This window comes from Stegodyphus dumicola, chromosome 10, assembly GCF_044657685.1.
Source record: "Stegodyphus dumicola isolate Sdum_Otavi_A_Nest chromosome 10, ASM4465768v1".
Classification (NCBI taxonomy): domain Eukaryota; kingdom Metazoa; phylum Arthropoda; class Arachnida; order Araneae; family Eresidae; genus Stegodyphus; species Stegodyphus dumicola.
Window position 1 is genome coordinate 87,092,697 of NC_140777.1, and position 26,678 is coordinate 87,119,374.

General features: G+C 30.2%; 1 protein-coding gene across 5 annotated transcripts in view; it reads left to right on the plus strand.

Moving 5' to 3' along the window:
• The window catches only part of faf (ubiquitin carboxyl-terminal hydrolase-like faf), a 199,447-nt gene that overhangs the window by 68,090 nt on the left and 104,679 nt on the right, over nt 1–26,678 (plus strand). For 4 of the 5 annotated variants that reach the window (XM_085825211.1, XM_085825210.1, XM_085825212.1 and 1 more), the window contains exons 10-20: nt 1,978–2,040; nt 2,152–2,346; nt 2,968–3,066; nt 4,674–4,781; nt 4,911–5,178; nt 8,200–8,287; nt 8,373–8,424; nt 12,907–12,978; nt 14,598–14,663; nt 19,148–19,251; nt 24,206–24,320. In XM_085825211.1, coding sequence (XP_085681337.1) covers nt 1,978–2,040; nt 2,152–2,346; nt 2,968–3,066; nt 4,674–4,781; nt 4,911–5,178; nt 8,200–8,287; nt 8,373–8,424; nt 12,907–12,978; nt 14,598–14,663; nt 19,148–19,251; nt 24,206–24,320 — 1,230 coding nt within the window. The remainder of the gene's footprint in view (nt 1–1,977; nt 2,041–2,151; nt 2,347–2,967; nt 3,067–4,673; nt 4,782–4,910; nt 5,179–8,199; nt 8,288–8,372; nt 8,425–12,906; nt 12,979–14,597; nt 14,664–19,147; nt 19,252–24,205; nt 24,321–26,678) is intronic. The other variant, XM_085825214.1, reaches the window with a different exon arrangement.

Consider the following 26,678-nt stretch of genomic DNA (forward strand, 5'->3'; position numbering starts at 1 on the left):
TTTCTTTGAAATACCATACTCGAAATTTTTCACAATTACAATACTTCCTTTACTTCGTACAAGGAAGTAAGATGAACCCTTACCAAAGCTAACTGTCGTATGTCATATATGAAGATGAGACTGTAAGATATTTCTTCATGAATTCTTTTTTCCCTTTATTCTCTCAATTGATATCTATGAACTAATTTGAAGGCAAAATCTGATAAAAAAAATTTTTTAAATTAATTCAGCTTTGGATTCAACCTGAAAAGTTTATTGTAAAGCTGTAGTCTTTCCTGCTTCTGAATGGCACTGTCATGACAGGCCTTCATTAGTGAAACCGAACTCATTGAATAACTGGAGAATTCTTCATTTCTAAGCTAGTTTATTTTTATATGGATAGTATCTGAAATATGTGAGGCTTTGGTGCAAACATTCTCACTCATAACATTTTGATATTTTTACTGAATAAACAATAAACCTTTACAGTATAAATGATGTTTAAAACAGAATGACATGATTTTAGACGCTTTTAAAAAGGAAAATGTGTTATCTTTTTTAAATAAACAATAAACTTTTAAGTAAGACACCAAATTTCACTCACCATAATGGTAAATGCTTTGTGTGCTGTTCCCTTCTGTATGGGCAGTCTTTGTATTTGAATCGAGTTTGCTCTAAACATGTCTAAGAATTTTATCTTCTATAAAATGTCTTGGATTTCATAAAATCAGATTTCATAAAATCAGTGAGTAATGATGGAAGAAAAAATATTCTTTTACTTGTTTCCATAGGATGTATGTTATGTCTGAGTTATATTGTTGGAGGATGTTTTTGAATTATGAGTGTAATTTCAAACATTGCACTCCTGGCATTCAGGGAATGTTTCTTTTAAAAACTAATAAACAATAAACCTTTACAGTACCAGTATGGTGTCTTGCTAAAAAATGTAATATTCAGAATGTTCATTCGCTTGTGGGAAAAGACAGTCTTGCAGCATTTGAAAATCGAAAACAATCAAAATAAACAATGCCCCCTTCCGAAAAAAGGATTATAAATTTTATAACAAAAACCATACAAAACATATTAATTTTTGGTGAATACACTGCACTATGTCATGGAGATTCTCAAATCCTCATATGTAAATGTTGTGGCATGTTTCAAAATCAGCCACAATAACAGATACTTTCTTTCTTATCCATTTAAGAGCATGTGACAAACGTATGTTCTTTTCATTGTGTCATGTGCATGAAGAATTTGTAGCTTGTAATCTGTATAGCCTCGTGAGCAAATTTCATTTTAATCCTTGCCAAACAGTCATGAGGAATGGCAGTTTCTTAGCTAACAGGTCAAGAAGATTTGTGTGCATATCAGTAAAAAGCTCCTTGAATTTGTTATGCGATTCCTGTTAAATGCATCATTGCCCTAATCTTTTTTTATAGAAATATCACATTTCTTGAAATTTTCAAGAACAATGATAATTTTTTTAAAACCATAAGTGGATAATTCTTACAGTATTACATGTTGCATCGTAATTCCTATGCATGACACTTCATCATTTTCACAGGTGCAGTTTTACTAAATTCAAGAACACAAACTTGTTCTGTCACATAGATGCCATCCAATGAATGACTCGGGATAACATTTGTTAGGCACTAGTAGTTGTATTTGGTGGTAATCATTTGAAACTGTAGATCAATGCCGTTTAATTAGTATTAAGTTTCATTCATTCGTTGCATACATTGCACAGATGCAAAGTTTTAAAATTTGGTTGTTCTTTTCTACACATTCTGTATCTCTAATGCTGTCAGAATTTTCCCAGCAACTTAATAAACATTGTAGTTATGAGATGTTAGGTGAACCATTTGTGAAGGCTTCCAGGAATGAATGGTCAAGTTTTATTTTTCATTTCAAGTTTGACTTAATTATTTTTTGTTTCAAGTAATTTATTCTTTCCATTGTTTCATTTGGAATGTGACTAATTGTGTGTTTTTATTTTAGGAGTGGATCAAAGAAAATAAAGTTCTTCAAATTGTTCTCAGGGATAGCTTGCATCAACCACAGGTATGTAGTTTTTATATTAGGAAAATGAATGGTAAAATTTAAAAATTATTAAATGAATATATATTCTTTTTCTAATGTTGTTTGAACATTAATGCCTGTTTTTAATTTTAGTACGTAGAAAAGCTAGAAAAAATTCTTAGGTTTGTCATAAAAGAGAAGTCATTAACACTTGAAGATTTAGATGATATTTGGGCTGCTCAGTCTGGAAAACATGAAGCAATAGTAAAAAATGTTCATGACTTGCTTGCTAAGTTAGCATGGGATTTCACTCCTGAACAATTGGACCATTTGTTTGAATGTTTTCAGGTACAGAATTTCTTTCAAGGCATTTTTTTTGCTAGATAATTTTTTTATTAATTTAAAGTAATAGTAATTTTAATTTTGTATTTCTGTTTTTCTTTTAACTAGTTTAACCCAATAAACTAATATTTTCCATGTATAAAGCATAGACTTGTTGAAAGTGTGTTATATGTTAATTATACTTTCTGATGAAATAATGCTAGAACATGTTACCAGAATAATCTGAGCTGTAATTCAAAATCACTTATACATGTTTTTATAATACACGGGAGGCATTTTTGTAAGTAAATAAAAAACAAAATCTTTCATTGCAGTTCAATGGAGAAACATATTTTCTAACTTAAAATAGTATATCTGTTTTAAAATGAAACTTGGAAACTTTCATTGCACTTTATAAATAATTCCCATTCAAATTATTAAAATTAATAAATTATTAAAAAATTGCCAGATTTTAATATGATTTTTAGCATTAAATTTAAAAATATCAATTTGAAATTGTCTAAATGTAGGGTATTTTAATATGAAATTATCTTGTTTTTCTCTTTTTTCATGAAATCAAATTGCATATTATTTATTTTTTTTTTCATTCAGCTACTGTTTGTCTTATTTTTGTAATATCATTTTTAGGCTAGCTGGACAAATGCTAGCAAGAAGCAACGTGAAAAATTGTTAGAATTAATACGACGACTTGCTGAAGATGATAAAGATGGCGTGATGGCCCATAAGGTATATTTTTGATGCACTGTGTGTTTCTTAAATGTATCAGCATAAGCATGCAGCATTATTTCATTATAAAACTGTGCATAAATTTCAGTAGTGTGTATGGTATAATCTAATCTAATAAAGAAATATATGAATTCCTTCCTCGTTCATGTTTGCAAAACATTTACTTTTATATGCATATTGGTTAATTTTGAAATGCTGTTACTGTGTATTATTATCAATTTATTACATGCTGATGCACTTTTGATTCTGTGATTTACTAATTTGAATGAAACTGCTCAAAATACTATTAACATGTAATTCAAAATGTATTTTTGTGTCTTTAAATGCACATACCATTATGAGAGCTATTAAAGTTAATGAAGGATTGTAAGATGACACTTATAAAACTTTTAATAATGGTTACATGCTTGAATAAATATTTAACACAGTATTTTGTAGAATATATTCTAAACAAGTATAACCTACATATGAGAAAGGATATTTATTATGCTGCTTATGAAACTTATTCTAGTGAAATAATATTTCTCATATAGGTTTACATAGATATTTTCAAACGTACAAAAATGAGTTTACTCTTAGGCTTAACTATGAAACAATTGGTTAACAAAAGCCAGAAGTAATTTAATTTTTTTTTTTTTTTTTTTTTTAAATGATGGGCACTTGGGATTCTGAATAGTTACAGATCATGGACCAAGTTGAATATCCAAGATTCCAGGATTATTTCAGTGTAAAATCTTTTTTGGGGAAGAGCTGTTTTTTAATAGGAGAATAATTATCTGTATAACCAATTTCATTTAAATTATACTTTTCTGCTTAGTTAGAAATTTGAGCTTTTCATATGAATGTAAATTATTTAGTTGAAAATTTATTAGTGATCATAGCAGTGCTGTTATACATGAAATGTTGAAAATATTTTCATAAAAAATATCAAAACTTTCTCCTCTCCAAGTTTAATGGTCATTCTTGTTTCATGTTCCGCATATGTATATTGTTAACTTTATGCAGTCAGTGCAGAGTTAGAAGATCAATGGAGAAACATATTTTCTAACCTAAAATAGTATATCTGCTTTAAAATGAATTGGAACTATTATCTCAAAGAAATGCTACGAAGGGCATGCAAGTATTACTTCACCAACATGGCAAGGAAGTGGGTAAATTCTTTTATGCAAACATATTAGAATGTGAGTACTGAGGCCAGATTTAAGTAGCTTATTATTTTATATATTCATGTGATGGCTGTGTCTGATTTTCTGATTGATTTCAGCATTGAAGTTCTTGTGAAATTGAACCTGTTTATGTGACAAACCTTAACATATTAATAGAACAGCTTTAAAATGTAAAAAATTTCTGCATGATGGCTTCATCACCAGCTGTCAAAAAGTGAAGTTTGGCAGTGTTTTCAAAGTTGTAGGGATTCATCTAGAACTCTATGAAGGGGAATTGTGAAAGTGGCTAATTAAGTAGAATGTTAAACTGAATTTTAAATGAAATTTTAAGTTGAAATGCATCTTAAAATTTTACATTTTCCACTTGGAAATTAACAACATGTAGTTGATAATATATACAATGTTTTGTTGCTTCAATAAAATTTTCACTAATATTTCCAGGTTCTAAATTTACTGTGGAGCTTAGCCCATAGTAATGATGTTCCTACTGATATTATGGATCAGGCATTAACTGCACATGTAAAAATATTGGATTATAGTTGCTCACAGGTAAGGTAGTTTTATCCTTCATGCATTTTATGCAAAGGCATTATATAAAATTATTTTTTGGAGGTTAAAAATTCTAATGTATTCTTTGTCATGTATGATTTTGTTTAATTTTATACCTCTTTGTAACAGGATAGAGACTCTCAGAAAACTCATTGGTTAGATAGATGTGTTGAAGAATTAAAAAATGACAAATGGGTACTTCCAGCATTGAAGCAAATACGAGAGATATGCAATCTTTATTCTGAAGCCCCTCCAAATTTTAATCATGCCCAGAGATCACCTCATATGTTTTATAGACATGAAGTAATTAATCGTCTCCAGCAGCATCATTCCCTAGTCATTCTTGTTGCTGATAATTTGACAGCATATATGAACCGAGCTCATGTTATGGCCAAAGGTAAGAAATTGTACTCTGTATTCATGTATTGTGTAATAATATGTATTACTAATACAATTACTTCAATAATATTCTGGATACATTCAAGGTAGATATGCAAGAAGAACTTAACAGATGTGGCCAAATTAGCAATATTCCTTTTTATTAAAGATGACACACATTAAACCAACATAAAATAGTGGGTGCAACAGTGCATGTTTTGAAGAACTACATTGGTACCAATTATAATTTGAGATAAATTTTAAAGGCACCTAAAGGAGAAGTCTAGCTAGCAAGAGAAGCAAAAGTGAAGTAATATTCCAAGATGGGAGTTTAATTGAAAAGAAAACAGGTTTTGGTTTGCAGTCCTCTTATTGGTTATTAAAAGTTTTGATACTAGTTTGAATTTGAGTCTGCAAATTATCTGTGTCGCCATTATTATGTAAAGAATGAAAAAGGCAAACATTAAAATTAAATTAGAGAATTAAGGGACCATTACAAATTAAAGTTAGTGTTTTGATTTTAATAACAAATAACTTTTATAATCTATGTGTATATATTAGCCAGACACAAAATATAAACTCACAGACATAATTAATGAGTCCATTATAGCCAGTATTTGTGACAAAGCAGAAGTCAACTTCTTAGTAACCATAGCAAAATAAAAGCAAAATTATTTAACTAATTACATTTATTATAAAAAATATGGCACTAACATTTAGACTTAGTAGTAGAAACATATTTACAATTTATAAAAGGATTTCAGCCATTAATCTTGTTTGGTGATAAGAGCCATATCTGGTGATTTATTCTATTACTGAGCATCATAATTTCATTTTGCCCTGATTAACACATGAGTACCAAAATTTATTTAGGAATTCATCATCGTTTGTTGACTGATCTATCCACAAAGAGTGTGAAAAATATAATTGTGAGGCTAATTATGCTTATCTTAGATGTATGTGCCCAAATATAAAGTTTTTAAAAATTAGGTACAGAATTTTATAAAAATATTTTTGTCACTAATTTATGATTGTGTTAAAAAATTTAATTTTTATTAGTGTGCTTCCTGTGAAATAAAAATTCCGTTTAATAGGAAACTTATGTTTAGTTAGTTAAAAACAAATAATTGCCATGTCGAGAATTTCTACTGAATAGTCTCTCAAATGTTTTCATTCTCAGCAAATTCTCTGTCACTTTCTTCACTATTGGTAGAAATATTTTTGGGATTTAGAACCAGACCTAATGATTTCACCATCCGTTAGTTGACTGATGATTGGGGTATTGCCATCGCAATGAAAATCATATGTTATGTCATCTTCATGTGTTACCACTTCTCCATAAATTCCACTAATTGGAAAATTTTGCTTTCTATTTGTGATACCTGAAAACCTTCAAATTCATCATAGAGCTTAACTAGTGTCCACTATGTATTATTGGTGATGTATCATGAGCTTATCGACCAAAAACATGTTGTTCTGCTATATTTTGTCTTTTGTCGCATGCTGATGAATTGCCTGAATTTATTTAGTTATTTATTATATTTAAGACTATTTCCCAGAAATAGTTCAGACTTCACACTAGTTGAGTCCTGAATAAATAAAATTCCACATGTACTTAAGGCTTATCTGGGGCCAGTGCTAGACAATTTGCAGCACAGTGTGGTTGCTGAGGGTCTGAAATTTTGCTGCCAAGTGCCCCCCCCCCCTTATTCTAAAATTTTGTCCCACTAAATTTTGTATCCCAAAGCCTTCTAAATTCTAAAGATTTTGTTAAATTTTAATTTTATTGCTCAGAGGTTTTTCTAAATTCTAAAAATTTTACGTTCCCTAAATTCTTCTAAATGGTGTGGCTGAGTGACCCCACACCAGCTTTGGCACCAGTCCTGGGCTTAACTGAGTAACAAATCAGTTATTCTGAATTATTAAACACCACCAAATGTATCTTCTTTTGGTCTATAAATATCATATACTTTTTTTTTTTTTTTTTAATGTGGAAAGAAATTTCTGTTAAATTTCTTCTCATCAACTAGAACTGGACAATCCGCTCCAGAACTGATTCATTCCACTGAGTGAATCAGTTCTGGTGAATGTGCACAGATTACAAAAAATGGAGTTATAGCTCTTTCACAGTTGGTGGAGAACTCTTGCTTAGAACCATGCCAATAATAGAATTCTGCTATTTGTTCATAAAATGATTCAATTATTGAATGAGTTATGGTGAAAAAAGAATGAGGTCTTGTTAGAAGTGTGCTGGGAAAGCTTGATTTCCATTTTAGTTCAGAAAAAAAAAATCCTTCCATGTTAAAAGTAAGTTTAAATTTCATCATTTCCAAATTTTTTAAAATTTTTTATCGGAAATTCTGTGTGAAAAAGAAGCTAGGGAATCTCAAAACTAAGAAACTTGAAAGAAATCAGTTAACAGAGGTTAGCATTTAATTGAATCAATTCTTTTGATTACACTCGTTATCATTTTCACTCCTTGCTTGCTTACTACTCTTTATTCATAGTCATCCTGGGTCTTAAAGATTACCATGCTGTTTGATATTCTATTACTAATATTAAATATTAATTTTTTTAATATTGTTTAGACATCACTGCACCAGTCATTTCTAAAGCTGTCATATATTGATAGTCATGAGATGGTGAAAGCAAAAAATAAATAATTATTCGCCAGGTTGGCGACATTACCGAAGTGAAATTAAGAATCGAGACCCACCTCATGTTTTATTATTCAAAATATGAAATGTGCAAACCTAAAGGATTAAAAAAAAAAAAAAAATCTAAAGGAAAAAAGTTTCTGGTGATGTCCGGATTTTGGACTTCATATTTTTTTTGGATTTTGGATTTTTTTTATGAATTATTAATGTGGTTCTTAATTAGTCATGTGTGGTTTGTTTATTATAGCTAAAGTAACTTTTGTCCTAGTCCTAAATTCTGATTGACTTAGTAGTCATGTTATTAGTGCATATTTAAGCATTTTATGAAAAAATAGCGCTGTGTAATTTTTTAATGATTATTATACTTATAAAATTTTTTACAGAACATCCAGAATTAGATCCAAATTCTGTTTCACCTGACAGCAGATATAGTCATGTACAACAAGTTCAAGAAAGGCTCAATTTTTTAAGGTATACAGCAACATTATTTTAAACATTGCGATACTGGGGGAAAAAAGAGAGAAATCTGTAGTAATGTAATTTGTATTTCTTTCAGATTTCTTCTGAAAGATGGTCAACTTTGGCTCTGTGCTCCTCAAGCAAAGCAGGTTTGTATTGATTAATATAGTAATTCTTGGGTAAAGCATTTGATGTAAATATCTTAAATATTAGCAAAAATTCTTAATTGTGTATTTATATTTTAAACTTGTGTATTAATATTTATATGTTATGAAAGCACAAATTTCATTCAGAAAATTAATAAATTTGACTGCTGTAACATCTTGCAAATATGTCTTATATGATACTACCAAATATGTGTATGTATTAGGAAAATAATGCAGGTATTTAAAATATTAAATGTAGAAAATGCCATATAGTTTTTTTTTTTTTTTTGTTTTTTGTTTTTGTTTTGTTTTTAAGGCATTCATTGAAACTGCTTTGGTTCACATTGCATTTATATGAAGTTGAGCAATCTACTTATGAAGAATCACAAATAGTATGCCAAAAATGATGTTTTCTGTAATATAGGAATAAACAGTGTTTTAAATGTTGTAATAAGACTTTTATGTAATTTTTAGGGGGTGATTTTTTTTTACTTCCTGACAGAGAAAATGCCACACTGTGAAAGAATGTTTGGAAACAGACCAAACTTTGTACATCAATAGGAATCAAGTTCTTAACAAGTGCTTTAGTATTTAAAGATGTACAAGATAAAGCATTTAGATATACATGAAATCAATGAAAAGTTGTAGCTCCATTTTGGGCTGTACATGTACATTCTTGAATGTTATTCCATTGAACCAGTGAAAGTTTGAATTATGTCTTGTGGTATTGTGTATCGTCTATTACTAACTTGATCTCAAGAGTTCATTTCATGCTGGAGGAATGTGCAATAATGTCGCTCAAAAGGTTGCTTGGCAAGAGATTGTGGAATAGAGCTACCAAAGGAACATTCACATCTTGCACTGCATTCAGAATAAAGCAAGTTGGCCAAGTGTAATCTTTTTGAAAAATAGCATTTGTGTTGTTCTAAAGATGTGAAAGAAGATACAGTGCATCATCAATCGTCAACATAGCAGCATCTCATTAATGTACTTATAATGTACATTAGAAATCAAAACTGCTAGCACTTTGGCACTCTATAAACTATTATTTCACATTGATGGATCATGTATTGCGCAAAAATCATAGGGGTATCCACCTGGTGGACATGTAACCTTCACACCCTCACACGTCAGTCATCATTTATCATCATCACATTAGCTGATACTGAGTTTAATGATGTCTTAAAAGGCATTCATTGCCTTTTCATCTTCATTCACCAGATTTGTAAACAGGAATCAAACCTGTATATATAACCATGACACTGCCAAAACTGACAGTTTCCTTTATTGTTTTGATGCTTCTATCTTATGCTAATCGTCTGATTGACTTGTGTAAGATTAAAAAAACTGACAGAAATGCCAAGTATGCGAATTTCACCAAATGTGAACTTTGCCGCAGAAGCGCAGTAAAAGAACTTCGCAAAAATCGGCTGTTGAGAAAGGAGAGGTATAGAAGTGTGTGCGTGAACCGGGATATTCTGTCGATGTTCGATTATGTAAATTCACTAATTATATAGATTTTTTAATCGCATCACCAGGATGTAGCTGGTGTCTTCATCCTGGTATTTTATCGACCATTTACCACGAATTATCCAATTTTCCTAGGTAATGAAAAATGCAGCATAAAACTGAAAGTTGAGTTTTATTCTTCAAGTGTTCTTGAGTTGTGATCATCTTTACGTGGATAAATTAAAAGTATAAACCTTACTGGCACACCCTTTTAGGATAAAGAAATCATTAGATACCTCTGGAAATCCAAAAGGTCAAAATTAAATTCTTAGTATTCCTGCACACGATAATTTCAGTTATTGTGCCATTTTGTTAATTTTGGTTTAGATGCTAAATAAAATATATTTACTTTTGATTTATGTAATACAAGTAAATATAATTGCAAATTATATCAAATTTTGTGGAAATTGATATTTTTAGAAAAGTGTTAGCTAATTTGAAATATCGTTAAGGTTTGCCATTTTATTTTACTCATTTTAGAATTGTAATAAGTTGCAAGTATTACTGTTGAGAATGTTCTAAATGAATGGGTTTAAATATTGTTAAAAGTTAGCAATTGTATTCATTAAAATTGTGATACATTATAGATATTATTTCTGATTATTTCTTAAATTAATCAAAATAATCTAAGTATTCTTATTACTTCAGAGAATGTTTTACAGTGGTTTTTTTCTGAAGTAGACAAGTTATTGTGTAGTGTGAATAAGTAATAATTATATGAATTCTAAATGTGAAAACCAATGTGTTTACTTCCGTGTTGGATGAATTGGAATATTCCTTAAATTTGCCATTTATTTACTAGTTGGAACTATTGACAATTATAGTATTATTTTGAAGAATGGTGTAATTGTATAAATGAAATATTGTCATGGTAAATTTGAGATATTAACTAAAAGGTTTGTGAAGATAGCAATGCTGTAAAATATACCATTTTTTGTTTTAAGACAGTAGATAAGAAAAGTTAAAGGTAAAACTTTCAAATGCATTTTAGTATATGATTGTGTTTTATTATAAATTGGTGAAACGTTATGCACACTTACGTTCATTTAGTGATTATAATTTTGGTTATTAATAAGAAACTTGTTATAAAGTGTTAAAAATGGCTTTCCTGGGTAAGGCTTAATAAGGAAGATTTAAAAATCTTAGCTGAGGAACTTGAGGAGAAGGTACTTCCAGAATGTAAAGTGGTAGATTTAAAAAGGATAATTATAGATAGCAAGAAGTATAAAAGAGAATTTTGTAGTGGAATTAATGAACGTCATTAAGAACGAAACAATCGAAAGGGAAGCTTTAGAAGCAGCAGCAAAGAAAATGGGTTTCAAACTTGAGAAGTTACGGACAGAAACAGCTAGTAAGAATGCAGAAGCAACGGTCAATTTGGGACAGGTTGATGAGAACATAAGATCGCGTTATAAACTTCAGAAGTTAATGCAAAAATTCGATCCAAAAGAGGGAGATATAAGCCGTTATTTTATTTGACGGGCTAGTAGAGCTCACATAAAAGAAACAGACTGGATTTCACATCTCTTGAGCTTATTGCCTTATGAAATAACACAATTAATTGCATGTGAACCTGTTGATAAAGCTGAAGATTACAAGTACGTAAAAGATTTAAGCCCTGAAAAATTTCGTCAAAAATTTTTTCATCATCAGAAATCGCATGATAAAACGTGGAAGGATTTTTCATTTGAAATAGAGAGTTATTTCGAAGAATAGATTACAGGTTTAAAAGTTACAACCTTTGAACAATTAAAGAACCTTATGATATCGGATTAAATAAAAATTAGAGTATCGAGTGAAGTAAAACGTCATTTTTTTTTTTACGATTGGGCTAAAATCGTAGTTCCATCTGATTTAACCGATTGGGTAGAGGAGTATGAGGATATGAGAGAGAATGATAGGAGATATGCTTCCTGAAGTAAATTAAAGGAGAATGTCCGACATGGCAACTGGGATAGTAAACCTTTAGGACAGGAAGTCTGTGGTGTCAATCGAAATACAGTTGGTCCTTCAAATTTTAAACAGCGAAGACCAAATCAGCAACATCCTTCATATTGAAATGACAATACATATAATCCACAAAAATCACAAATTTGAAAGGAAATTCCAGTTAATACAAAACCAAAATTCATTTCGAAACCTAAATGCTTTTCTCTTGTGAAGAAATGCACTTTGCAAGAACCTGTCCGTCCCATAAGGAACAATATACCAAATCTAAGGTAGAAAAGTCACCAGGAGGATTAGTACAAACAACAACAATGAGTAAAGAAAATGGTGTAGGGTTATTTTCTGCCCGTGTTACTGTTCCAATGTCACCTCTGGCTGAAAAAAAATGTTATAGAATCCGATAAATTAAACAGGGTAGAAATAATACGTGGAAAGATAATCTTTCTAAGATCTAAGATTTCTAAGATAAGATCTGCCAATATCCCGATGAGAAAAGAAGACTAGCATTTTACAGCATTTGTGACACACTCAGGCCATTATCAGTGGAAAGTATAAACTTTACTACTTGGAAATGTGAAATCAATTGAGTTCATCAAGTTTAAATGAAATCATTCGCTACACTCCTGCAGAAATTTACTTTGCTGTGCTTGCTTTTTAGTGATGTGGCATTTTTTGTAGCAGCAGTTTACATAAAATTATGCAAAACTGAATGATTTGGTATTTTTACTATTTTTTGTATTTTGTTTTTTGAATTGTCATAATTCCAGTTAATGTATGGATGCAAAATTGAATACATTTTTTAATCAGTACTTACATATTAATGCAACCATCTTTGAGCAAATTGGCAATTTTTTACACATAAAAAGATAAAAGTTGCTTATGAGGTGCAAATGAAAACTTCCATGAGTTTTTACAAAAATAATCATTTTTCACATTGAAGAAAGTTCTTTGGCTATATTATTAATAGTATTTACTAGTTTAATTATTGGAGTAAATTTATAATATTTTCTAATGCATGTGTTATTTTAGATCTGGACTTGCTTAGCTGAAAATGCAGTTTATGTCACAGACCGGGAAGCATGTTTCAAATGGTTCTCAAAGGTATTGTTCTTGAATATTTTTCTTTTTTAGTATCTGTTATCTTTATCACCTTTTTCACAATGATGTAAAGAAGCTGATAAAAAATTACCTGAATGAGTAAACTGAGACCAGCAATAAATTTTGTTAAATTCAGAAATGCTAAAATAGATTGAAAAATATGAAGAGAGATCTCAGTAATGTGAATTGTATGTTGTATATAAAATGTATACAGTAGAACTGGGGGAATCATTTTATGTTGTCAGTTGTTGAGAAATGAAATCTCAAAGTGTGGCTTGAGTCTTCATATGTCTTAATGTTAAATATTCCATCGTCAATTTCTCACTTCATTGAGAACTATTTTTGCTGTCAAAAAAGGAATCTTAAAATCCACTGCTCATTAAAATTAAAGGATATTGATAGAAATAAAATTTATTAAAAAGTGATTGCAAACAATTTGTACAAAGGCATTATTTAACATAAATTACCATTTCTGCCAGTTTGATTAATTTCAAAATATTGAATTTATGAAAATTAAAAAATGATGGAAAATAATCTCCTCTGTTTTGGGGAGGGAAAAAAATTGGAATCAAGATGTGGAGTTTGCATTTCTGTCACTTTTGATAGAAATGCAAACACCACATTTTGATTTCAAAGGATTTAGCAAACTCTTGATCAGATTTTGTAGAATTGCATTCTACTTTTCTGAATGTGCACTTTTCAAATCATGGCAAACCTAGGAAGGCATTTATCTCGCTGCAGTTGAGCAGCCTAACATATCCCAAACATGCTCTAGTGGGCTGAAGCCTGAACTGTGGAAATGGAAGTAGTCTGAACCTTCCATTTCCACAGTTCCTGTAGCAAGTTCAAAGGTCAAAAACTAACTCTTGTAATTTCTTTTTTGGGTAATTCATTTCAAAGATATCTGGCACAGTTTGAAATTGCATTTTCAAATCATTCATGTTTCATTTGATTAGTAATAGACTGTATTACATTTTAACTAATCTAATTATTATTTGTATTTCTAGAAGTTATATTTTAACTATATAGTTTGTAATGTTGGGATACCTTTTCTACCCTAATGTTTGAAATGAGGACAATTCTTGTTTGCATGTGATCAGACCCATATTAAATACAAAGGTAACTTATCCTTCTATAAGAAATGGGGGGGGGGAAACATAATCAGAAAAATTTGGAACTGTTTGGCACTTGGTTAAATTGAGATAAAATATTCATAAAAATGAGATTTTTTTTCATTAATTTTTATTGGAGAAGGGGTAAAGGAAATTGTTTTAAATGTACTTTCGTTAAACTGTTTTTTTTTTAACTATATTATTATATATTATGTTTAAATATTAAAGGCTATATCTCTAGTATTTTTTGACTATTTGATACTCAGTATACTGAAAGTATTTTTATACTTCTGAGTTGTACTTAAACAAATTTATATAATTTATATTTGAAAATTTTTCTCTATTTGTTATTACATTAATTTAAACATTTACTGAAATTTCTTTTTGCACTACCTGATGCTTTTTATAAAATCCCGTAATATATATATAGATATATTTTCTGATAGTTCGAGTGTTTTATTTATAGCAAGAGGCTAAGTAAATGTACCTTAACTATATGTTTTAAAACAGGTTAGTGTAATGCCGACCTGTGACAATGATAGGTATAAAGCAGAGCTGTGTGTTCAAGATTATAAGGTATAGTGCTTTCTGGTGAATATAATAGTATAACTAAAAATTTACTTGATAAAATTCTTAATAAAATCCCCATTATGTTATGCATTTTATACTAATTGCAGCATATTCACTAAAACAATTTTTAAAATTCTCTAGTCACTTTTGAATCACCCTTTATGTGCTAGTCATAAAATGCTGTTGAGTAACAGGATTGGTTGTAGAAGACTAGAATGGGAAACAAAATGCTGATCATCTTGTCATTCAAATCATTCATTCTTTTTTATACATTGCTTGACAGTTGCTAAGGAACAGAGTTTTTTTTTTTTTTTTTTTTTATTATGAGCTAATTATAAACATAATTTAAAGAGATGAGATCTGATGCATATTTAGTAGAGGTCTTGAGATATTATTATTAAGCAAAATAGAGGAGATATTATCACATGGCATACGAGATAAGTAAAAGAAAAAAAGATGCTTCATATAAATGTGTTTATTCTGTTCAAAACAAGGACAGAGTTCGTCAGTATGGAGTGCAATCTTCTTAGATGCTTATGCATATTTGGTGCTTGTTATTCATGGTGTCTGATAAACTATTGAGGAGAGCTTGATATATTCTGCTGCTTTATCTGTTAGAATGATTTGGAGTACTTGTACTATGCAAGAACGGTATTTGAGTAGAATGTCTTTCCAGCACATCTCAGGCATGGTCTGTGCTATTTAGATCCAGGGTATATGCACTCAGTATATTCTCTTACTAGTGTGTTGTATATCAACTGCCCTATCCACATGAGCATTGCCATCCATAAACAGAAAATTTGGTCCAGATGTACCACAGAAACGATGGGCATGGCAGAGGAAAATATTGGAGCATTACTGTTGTGATGTCACTATACCTTCATTAAAGATTTGAAGAGAATTTCTGTAATTGTGCATGATACCCACCCACATAATTACTGCTCAGCTATAGCAATTAGTTTTTTGGAGATTTTGGTAACAATAATGAGTTCTGTTTCCATTCCAGTTAGTGTCCACTGTTGTTGAAGCAGAATTCATTGACTCCAGATGACTGCTGCTGACCCCAACAAATGTGCTCCTTACATTAGGGTAATCTCTTCAACAATGGTGAGCTTGTAGTTGACATGCATGCAAGAGGCTTCTGTCCATATAAGCCAACATTATTTGATTGTCAAAAAAGGGTTCTTGTAGATATGCAAGTGCTAGTAACATTACAAAGGCCTGTGACTATCTGGTCATGAATACCATTTCTGTTCCTTTTTGCCACAACATATCTATCTTCTTGAGGTACAGTGATCCTCCTAAGGCCTCCAGCATGCTTTTGTACAACACTTTAATCCTTTGCAACTTCTTTATCCTTGAGATAACATAGTTCAACATGGGTGTCGCTGGAGCTTGAGTGACACTTTGGCCTACTTCAAGATGATCAGTTTCTGAACTAAGATCATATGCACTCAAATGAAGTTTTACAGACAATATGCAGTTAGTATTTGCTATCAAAAATGAAAATTTATAGTATTCTTTTCAGAAACTGACAATATGATTTTTCCCCTCAAACATTACTGCTTGTAATTACACTGCTGACCATTAAAATTGCAACACTAGGAAGGAATGATCTGATGAATGTCAAAATGACATGAAAGGAAGAAGAAGTTGGGATATGCAAATAATTAGTATTTCAGCACATTTAGACAATGCAGGAGGAAAAACGTTGTCTGAACCACTGGATAAAAGAAAAGTTGTGGATTTCTCATTCGGAAAGTGCTTTGTAAGGTCGGAGTTTGTTCAGAATATCATGTTTTTGCCTTGAATGAGAAGAAAAAATGCTTACCAGCAAGTGTCAGAATTCGATAGAGGCAGGGATCAAGAGTGTGGATTATCGTTCTATGATATCGCCTGTCACACTAGTCGACATCCAAACATTGTCATGTGAATATGGAATCACTGGGTTACTAAGGGTCATAAGCATCTCAATGCCCTCCTATGATTAATGCCTGAGAGGAGAGACATATTGTGAGGTCAGCCCTGCAACACCATACAACCACATCATGGACCATTAATCAAGAAAAGGCCATGTTTGCAGCACACTCGGTATCTGCTTGTAGTGTGCATCAACGTTTGCAGCAGCATGAATTATCAGCACGGTGACCATTACTTTGGCTTCCCTTAACAGTGCAGCTTATAGAGAGACAGTGACTCTGCTCCAAAAGCCAAAGCTGGGTTGAGGAATGGCACAATGTCGTCTTTTCAGACAAATCCTGGTTCTATGTGCAGTATTCTAATGCCTGTATATGTGTCTGGAGACTCCAAGGAGACCTCACGTTGCCCGCTTTCATTCAGTATTGGCATAAGAGCCCTGCACCTGGTGTGATGATTTGGGCAGCCAGCCATTGGGTACACAACATGCACATCTCTAGTTCGAATCGACGATAATTTGAACGCAGATCAGTACATTGCTGCCATCTTACAATCATTGGTTGTGCTGTATCTTGGAGGCCTGCCAGACGCCATCTTTCAACAAGATAATGCAAGATCACGTGTGTGTCGTGTTCTGACCTTCCTTGATACACTGGGCATTCGATTGTTGCCCTGGCCTGCATGGTCTCCAGATCTGTCACTCATTAAAAATATCTGGTCATGGGTTGTTGAGAGGCTGGCCTGTTACACCTGTACAGCTAATAAGGTTGATTCAGTGTGGCATAGAATTGAAGCAGCATGGAATGAGTTGCCCATTTCTGTCATCCACGCCCAGTTCGACTCCATGCCTAACCGAATAAGGGCTGTTTTAGTTGTCAGGGCTGGCAGATATTTCTGCTGATTTCACACCTCTGTAAACCCCCAGACTGCTTACAAATTTGATTATTTTGTCTTCATGCCATACTGTATATGCAAAATGAATATCTTTTTTGTATTTGCTTTCCTTCATGGTGTTGCAATTTTAATGGCCAGCAGTGTCTGAATAAAGAAATAACATGAATGCATTGCCTTTTGTACTTGTAGAGACATTACGTTATTTAGAAGCAGGAGAAATGAAAAATGAGCAATGCCCTCCCTGAGACTCGAACTTCGGATCTCTCGAATACGCACCGAGTGTGCTGACCACTACGGCATGAAGGCATGCTAAGAAGGCGGAAGAAATACCTTATATACTGACAACAGGATTTTCCTGTAATGCTCTCTATACTTGAGTTTCCTGCAGTTGCGCAGCTTATGGAAGTGAAAATTTACAAAAATCTCTTGTTCCATACCAATTGTCTAATAACGCAGATTAGTATTTATTTCAAGTACATACTTGAAAATTTGTCATAATTTTTATGAAAACTATTCTAATTTTATGATTTTACATGAAAAATCATTTTTTTTTACAAATTTTCCAGCTTTTTTTTATAAATTGGAAAAATTGTATGAGTCTAGTGATTTGATTCATTTGTTATCAAAATCAATAGTTTATATACATATTTTTAGCAGGTATTTGAATTATCATTTAAATCCATTTTCCTTATTAAGTCTTAAAATAAGTCGCCTCCCTTTTTAATATTGGAAAAATGAACGTACTTAAAAATTTTTTTTAAATAAATTTTTAGTTTTGGGGGGGGGTTTAAATTCCATTTTTTTTAGTATACATTTCTTTATCTAATTATTGCGAAATATCCAGTTATGTATCTGTTTTTCTTATGAAATTTCTTTTATGCTTTTTTAAGAATTTTTTCGAGAAATTTTCAGAGTTTAGAAATGTGATTTTTAATCTTATGAAGTTAGCAGGTTTGCATTTGCAATGATGCAGTACTTCAAATTTGTGTTATACACTTTTCTTCAAAAGAGTCAATTGTGAATTTATTAAAAACAAGTTTTAATAAACAAGTTTTTTGGGGAGGGGGTAATGTGTGAACCTAGTTAAGAAAAATTATTTTTAGACTGTAGATGTTTTAGATAAAATATACATTTATTTTTAAATCATTCTTTTAATATTAGTATTTAGATGAAAGGTATCAATTTTGAAGTAATAAAACATAAGTCTAATCTTTAGCCTAGCCTTATCTTTAGAAATTTTAATCATAGCCTAATTTTTAGCAATTTCACAGCAATTCAGATAATCTGACTGATTTCATGTATCAGATTATTTTTCCTAGCTTTAAAGTACCTAGTAAAGTTAATGGCATTCAGAAAATACTTCGATAAGTAGATCTTAACCATATCTGTGATTATTCTGTTACAATTTCAGTTTTGTGGAAATATTGGGTACTGTGCGTTAAAACTATTCTAAGTGATAGAAAACTTTTACGGAAATATCAGATACACTAGAAAATGATAGTGATTTATAATTCATTCAATATTCATTTTGTGATTCATGATTACCTTTGTCTAATTCTTTTGTTTTTCATTGATGTTAGCTATTTTCTGTTATTACATTTTAATATTTTCGTGCTGTTGCTATAAATGTCAAAGGCTGTTATGCATATTAATTAATACATTTTCATCATTTTTTACAGCTGATGGGTGAAGAACCAGATTTAGATCCAGAGATAAACAGAGATTTTTTTGAGAACATTGTTTTGCAATTAGATCCTTGTTTATTAACTGAAAGTGGCATTAAGTGAGTATGCTTTATTCTACTTTTCAATTCTACTACCTTTGTATCATTATAAGAATATCTTTGGTTTTAATGTTTGTTGCATCATTATCTTATCCTATAATTAAACCCAGATTTTTAAGTCATTCATCGAGATGCATTTAAATGTCATTGAGTTAATAGTCATTAAAGATCATGGCAAAAATTTCACTGAATTTTATATGTCTGATTATCATTATAAGTATGGAAATCTTAAGTAGATTTTGACTGTTAAATGCGTTATAAACAGGGGTATCGAATATCTCAAATTTTTCTAAACCTTATTCTGCTGTTTTGTATTATTATTCTAATATAAAAACAACTAGTCAGTCTCTAGTTTTGCAGTAATTTCATCTAGGAACAATAATGTGTAATAGTGTAATATTTAGGATAAGAAAGTATTTTTACTACTGTAAGAATGCATTTTTAAAGAAATTAGTAACCTTTTTTAATATTTGGTAACTTTAAGGAATTTATTTCCTAATTGATACTTTTTCATAACTTCTTAGCAAGAAGTATCTTGCGATGATGCTAGAATTTCATATCTAATGCTATTATGCAGAAACTCCATTCCTGGCTTTTAATTGTTACCTCATATTTCTAAGTTCACTGAAGCAGAATCAAAGTTCCATTTATTATTCAGGTATCACATCTGATTCGAATATGCCCTCCACTTGCTTCCAAAATAAGCGTGCGAGTCATGCATAGCAACTGATGATGTTTAATTAAAAAAAAAAACCTGTTTTTAGAGCAAGCTGTAAGCACTACAACCCATTGGTAAACTGATTTATCACTAAAAGCTTTTTGCTTTTTTTTTTTTTTTTTTTTAATCATGACAATTTCTGGTATTGGATTTGGAATCACCACACCTGCTGTCACAAGACTTGCTCTTCAATGGATCTTTTTAGAGTATTTAGAGTGGACTCATTCCGTTATGGATTGTTAAAGAGTTCCATGTGTTTATTTTCCCCCTTTCTTTCTTTCCTCTTTTTTTTTTTTTTTTTTTTTTTTTTTAAGTTACTGATTTTCTATTCAGAGAATATATGCACATGTGTTGCCTTCCTTGGACTAGGTATCTATTTCTCAGGCTTCCTTTCTGGAATCAAAATCTGATTCCTTATCAACCAATACTAATCATGGTAAGTACACTGCAGAAAAAAAAAAGAATGGGCAGTTCTATATCTTCCTTTTTACTGGAGTGATTGACGAAATTCAACTTGCATTTTTCAAGTCTCGAACGACTTAGGATATATATTAGATTTATATATAGCATCATTCTAACATAGGTATTTTGACACAAAATTCGACTTTTTTGAAATACATGTCAATTTGTTTTCCATATTTCGATTCTACGACTCAAATTAAGCCTAAATATTAAATTTTGTAAAATTTCATACAGAATTTACGGAGAACTTCAAAAATTTATCTTGCCGTGTTTTTTTCAGTTTTCACCAAGAATAATTTACTTGCCGAACTTCTTAACTTATAGCAATCTATTTTCCTTTTCTTTTTTTCATTGTAGACAAGTACGAAAAGTCATCGTTCATGCTTTCAAATAATTTTAACAAAGTGCTTATTATCGTTTGGTGTTATTATCGCTCGAAAAGAGATAACAAATTTCAAAATGCTCCAATAGGTAAATTCATGTATATCTTAGAAAATTTTAAATAAAAAAACTCTTTATTTTTGCAGATGTGCCTAGAAATATATCTTCTTTAAGATGATATTAAAAATTTTATAAGTTATGATACAAAATTGTTTTAAAAAATTTATAAAAAGTATCTTTAAATACAAATTAAAAAAATAAATCATAAAAAATGTGCAAAATATATTCGGATTAAGCCTAAATTTCGAATTCTGTAAGAAGGAGTTAAGTAAGTTTAATAAAAAAAAAAGAGATATTAATAAATATATATCAAATTCAGTTAATGTTGAGGAGCTAAAATTTTGAGAGCTAATTTTTTAAAAACTACTGGTGCAATTTTTGGAAATCTTGACAGTTTGGCATAATCTGGGTCGTAGAATCGAAATATGGAAAAAATTTGGCATGTCATTTCAGGAAAACTCCAATTTTTTGTCAAAATACCTATATTAGAAAAACACTAAATATAAATCTGATTCATAACCTAAGTTACGCTTTTGAGACATGAAAAACACAATTTGAATTTCGTCAGTCGGCCCGGTAGAATGGATGATGTAGAACTGCCTTCCCTTTTTTTTTTTTGCACAGTGTACATAATTAACTCTAATAATGCAGACATTTGAAGGTATGTGTTTGAAAGAGATGCGTGACAGTGTCAGACATAAAATTATGCAAAAATCAGCCTTATGTTGACGGGGGCTTTCTGGAAATTTTAAAAGTAAAAATTTGTTTCTGTAAAACCAAGGTTAACTGTGAGGTTGATTGTTTCATTTTATACTTGGAAATATGTTTGTCAGCTCGAGTACATGCAAATATTTTGAAACATCATATAGGAAAAACATGAAATTTAGGTTTGCTCTTTTAAAAGGGTTTGTTTTTGAAAGCTAGAATCCTGCATGATGTGTTAGCATTCTTTAACATTATCAGAGTAAGATACTGAAGCACCAAAACTGGCTTTATGAGTATTTTATATTTCCCTATTATTCTATTACTATTCCCTACAGAATGTGCTTAAACATATATGATTTAAAATCAGACAAACTTGTACTGGTGGAATAGATACAGTGTCTCAAAAAAGTGATGGGACACTTGTGCTTTACAAAAAGAAACTGTAATAAAATAAATTAAAAAAACATGTAAAAATTTTTTGTGGGTGTGTTTCATACTTAAATTTAGTAACAATTATTACATAACATACATTTTTTCAAAATATTAAAATATAAATTTAATAAAAATACAATTGTTTAGAATGGAGCAAAAAATGGCTCACATAAGTGATGGCACACTACGTACTATGCAACAAAAATCATCTAAAGTAAGCAATAAAAATATCTTTGGGGTATTTATTTTTACTCAAAAGCAATTGGCAATAATTTATAAAATCGTCTGCAGTATTTCTCTCCAGTTTGTTTTGGAATTTTTGTGTTTTTTAGCTTTGTGCAGCTGTGAATGCTAAACGAAAAGAAACTTTGCCTGAAATTCGAAAATTACTTATTAATTTGCATATTGTACGTGGAAAATCTATTAGAGAAACAGCTGAAACAGTTAACTTGAGTCCTTCAACAGTTTTCAGTATCATTAAACGATATAAAAAGAATCATATGATCCAGGATAAAAGAAGACTTGGCCGACCATCAAAACTATCCAATGGAATAAAGTGAATTATCGTTTGAAATATTTAAAAAAATCCAAAAATGAGTGCTCCAAAAATTGCTGCTGATTTACAAACATTATATGGAGTAATTGTTAATCCTGAGACTATTAGAAGAGTAATTCGATCTGCTGGATATCACGGTAGAGCAGCCAGGAAAAAATTATTCGTAAGTGAAAAGAATAGAAAACTCAGACTGGCTTTCGCAAAATCCAACATAAATAAGAATTCTGATTACTGGAATGAAGTTGTATTTGCTGATGAGAGTAAATTTAATATATTTGGTTCTGACGGTAGAATCTTGGTGTGGAGAAAACCCAGGGAAGAATTTCGCAAACAGAACTTGGTGCCAACAGTAAAACATGGTTGAGGAGGAGTTATGGTATGGGGGTGTATGTCGTCCGCTGGAGTTGGTAATCTTGTTTTTATTGACAGTATAATGGATCAGTACAAGTATATTGACATTATAAATCAAAATTTGAAATCTTCAGCACGAAAATTGAACCTTCATAACAATTTTAAATTCTACCAGGACAATGACCCCCAAGCACAGTGCTTTGAACATTAGACTCTGGCTGCTGTATAACTGTCCTGAAATAATAAAAACATGCCCACAATCTCCACAATTAAATCCCATAGAGAATATTTGGCAAGAATTGGAATCAAGAATTCGTAAACACACCATTTCTTCAAAACAACAATTAAAATCGGTGCTTCAAGAAGAATGGGGTAAAATCACTCCAGAAATCACAAAAAAATTAGTGGAATCCATCCCAAGAAGATTAAATCATGTTTTAAAAGGAAAAGGAAATCCAACAAAATATTAAAACCTTTTAAAAAGTAAAATTTTTGGATAAATATTTGATGGAAAAGTAAGTGTCTCATTACTTATGTGTGCCATTTTTTGCTCCGTTCTAAACAATTGCATTTTTATTAAATTAATATTTTAATATTTTGAGAAAATGTATGTTATGTAATAATTGTTACTAAATTTAAGTATGAAACACACCCACAAAAATTTTTTATTGTTTTTTAAATTTATTTTACTAGAGTTTCCTTTTGTAAAGCACAAGTGTCCCATCACTTTTTTGAGACACTGTAGCTGTTTTGTTTGGGATGTTCCCAAATCCACCAATGAACATGGTAAAGATACTTCACTGAGGCTCTTTACTTTAAATAGCATTGTCTTAAGTGATTCTCTTATTTACTTTATATATTTGGTTATTATATCATCAAAAAAGTACTTTTAATGGATAATTGAATGCAGAAAGATATGCCGAAATTAATAACCTTGAGAGGAATATCTCAAAAGTCTTGGAGAAATTATGTCTTGTGTGCATATATTGCATATGGAAGGTATGAAGATTGCATATGGAAGCATATGTGGCATGAGATTACCAAATACAGTGAATTTATTCTGTCTATATATCATTTTCAGAGCGCGCTATTAATTTATATTTTTTAGTGTCTCATTTCTTGGCAGAGGTGCTTATTTTAATATTTTTAAGTGCTTATGCAACTATAGATATTCACTTATGCAAAAAAGGTTTTTTCTTTAATTGCTTTATGAATTAAATTTTTAGAAGTTGATTCTTTAAAGCATTTTATATAAAATTGTTGTTTTAATGCCCATAATTTTTTTTCAGGTGTTTTGATCGTTTTTTCAAAGCAGTTAATTCCAAAGAAAGCAAACTAATTGCAAAACGAAGAGCTTTTTTAATGAATGACTTAGAATTGTTAGGATTGGATTACCTTTGGAGGGTTAGTATTCTTTTCCTTTAATACAGAATCATATAGTAAAAAAATGATGCATTAATATATATATATAATTATTAGGAAAAGTTTTTCATATATTATCTCCAAGGAACAGAAATTAAATTAAAACCATGAATTATAATAAGAAAAAAAATTTTAGTCAGTACTTTAATTAGTATTTTAAATTAGTATTATCTAGACCTTTGTTGCAGTAAAAACCACTAAAAATCAGTAAAGAAAAATCCTAAATCGGAAAAACGCCAAAAATTTGAAGTATTGAAAAAATAATTAAAAGTCATTCATTGACTGCAGGTTAATTGACTTGTCAAGGGGAACAAACTAATCTACTGTTAATTAATAATAACTAAATTAAGTGAGAGGGTTTCATCTTTTTTCCAAGGAACAAATTGTTATTTGCTAGAGCTAGGTCATAAATCATGAATAATACTAAATTAATAGAAAGATATTAGCCCATTTAAGCCAAAAGAACTGTCGTAAACAAAATAAAATTAGTGAGACAATCTTTTCAATTTAAGTTACTCATTAAGCACGTAAATAAACGAGATCCTTATTTTAGAAAACCTATTCACCGACACTCTTATTTTAAACACAAATAAAAAAGTTAAATTCAAAATCAAAAGAAGTTCATAATTTACATAATCTTTTAAATTAAAGTTTACTAAAAAGTAATTATTTAGATAGTTTAAAATCATAGTCGGGAAGGAAATTAAATTAACTTACTTATCTGCAAAATTTAAAATGAAATGGTTGGAAGTATAATTCTACTCAGTGATGGAATGCAAGAGGGTTGTCATAAAAAGTGTTGTTCTCTGTTTTAGATAGTTTAGCTTTAAATTGGCAAGGAAATCTTAATTTAAATTTAAAAGTTCTTCTTTTCGATTCCAATTATATATATATATATATGTGTATATAGTATAAATACTGAGATGCAATTATGATTGGTTATGTGTAATGATTATATCTTCTTTTTTATGTCATATTAATTTTTGTCTTGTAAAAAATTAGAAAACAAGCTAATTAATGAGGAATGATGACTGTTAAATGTTATAAAGAGAAATTTCAACTGTCTTGTGATTTGTATCATAAACTTCACTCTGATGTCTCAAATACCATTGCTCTAATATATAAATTTGTAGAGACTTTTTTTAACCATGTGTACTATGGCTAAAGCCTTTCTGAAATGTTAATTTTTTATGACAGTTATAGTGTACATTATTTAGGTTAGAGTGTTGTGCTTACATTATTTAAGTAAGAGATTTTAATTTAGTATGGAATTGGCCGAACATTTGATTGCAAGCTGTCCATCTATTATTAGACTTTTATTTTATATTTTTCCTGTGTCTTGGTGGATTGCAACACCAAGCTATAGGAAAAGTAGTAGAAAAGAATACCTAAAATTAGATAGCCATTTCAAAAAATCTGTCATGTACTGTCTATGACAATCATTGATCCACCTGATTTTTTAGGTTTCAATTCACTTAGGCAAAATCTATTTGAATGCTCTTGTTTTATTATTTTCGTTTTTTGGTCAGCAGCAACATTCTGTTATATATCTATTGTGCAAAATAATGAAGTTTAACTTATGTTTTGCTCTTTTATGCAAAATATCTTTCTTGAAAATGATTGTGCCATTTAAATGGAAGAGAGCAAGCAATCAAAGATTAATTACAATTTTCACATTATATTTTGAAGTTATATTACAACACATTGGTATAAAAATTAAGTTAATATACTCATGTTATATTACTTAATTTTAATACCAAATTGTGTTGGCTTTTATAACTAACATTTGACATGCTTCAAAACTATTTTCTTAAAATTAGAGAATAAATAAAAATATGTAACATATTTACTGTATTTATGAGATAAAGCATGATATCACTGATATATATGGGAAAGAAATATCATTCTCAGTATGTGGCAGCAGTGCTAATATTTGATTAAATAAACTTATGTCTTCAAATTAAACCAATAAATAATTTTAAGGGTCAGATTTCAGTATAGTGTGTAAAAATTAGTCTTAATAGAATTTCTTTGGTTGTTTTTCATTATTACTTTTGCCTTCAATTTGATGTGTTTCCATTTGTAGAGTTGAGGTTTTCTTATTTTTGTATTTTTTATGCTTTGGCTCATCAGTTGTCATCTTCAGTTAAACTGTACGTAGGAAGGTTTGTAGGCTTTAGAAACAAGCCAAGGAGTTTTGACTTATTTTCCATATTTCATAAGGCTTTCTTTCCTTTCCCTCATTCATATTATGTCATTGACCTTTATTAATGGCTGCATTTTGCATCTTTCAGGGTCTAAAATATTTAATCATTGTACGTTTAAAATAATGAGAAAGAA